Source organism: Sphaeroforma arctica (genome assembly GCF_001186125.1).
Source record: "Sphaeroforma arctica JP610 unplaced genomic scaffold supercont1.11211, whole genome shotgun sequence".
In the NCBI taxonomy this organism is placed as follows: Eukaryota; class Ichthyosporea; order Ichthyophonida; genus Sphaeroforma; species Sphaeroforma arctica.
In genome coordinates, this window is record NW_014029347.1 from 231 (window position 1) to 854 (window position 624).

Below are 624 nucleotides of genomic sequence, written 5' to 3' on the forward strand. Positions count from 1 at the left end.
TACTTTGAGTATCGCATGGTCTGTTGTATGTGTGTTACATTGTGTATCGCATGGTCTGTTGTGTGTGTTACTTTTGAGTATCGTATGGTCTGTTGTATGTGTGTTACTTTGTGTATCTCATCTTCTCTCGTATGTTTTTCATGTGGTGATTTAGTCTCACATGGTCTGTTGTGTGTGTGTTACTTGTGTATGCCATCTTCTGTCGTATGCTCTTCATCTATGCATCTCCTGTTGTGTTCTCATAGGCCTGATCCCATATCCATCAACGGAGTGCCTCGCGAGAGTGCGTATGTGGTGTGTTTGGTTGAGGGCAGCTTCCCTTCAGCTGACTTTGGTGATCTCCACAGTCGACTGGTGGCTGTGCGCGTGCACTCTGCTGATGAGTTACAGTTGCTTGTATCAGTTAGTATGCCCCAGTTCGCAGCCTCAGATGGAGGTGAGCGTGTTCTTTTGTGTGTGTGTGTGTGTGACTGGTCTGGTGAGGGGTAATGTGTGTTGGAATTTGATTGTGGGAGTATTGGGATTTTGTGGTTTCAGGACTACATGATGCGGCATTGGGTGCGGTTGCAACAGCCAGCAAATCATATATTCACTCACTCATACAAACAACCATAACCACACACA

At 45.8% G+C, this 624-nt stretch overlaps 1 protein-coding gene across 1 annotated transcript; it reads left to right on the top strand.

Annotated features, from left to right (window-relative positions):
* Positions 1-245: 245 nt before the first annotated feature.
* Positions 246-489, top strand: SARC_17568 (hypothetical protein; the record flags this gene model as incomplete). The annotated part of the gene is made up of 1 exon (XM_014288340.1): positions 246-489. A coding segment is annotated over one exon (244 nt), but the record flags the coding sequence as incomplete, so codon positions are not given.
* Between the last annotated feature and the right edge of the window lie 135 nt (positions 490-624).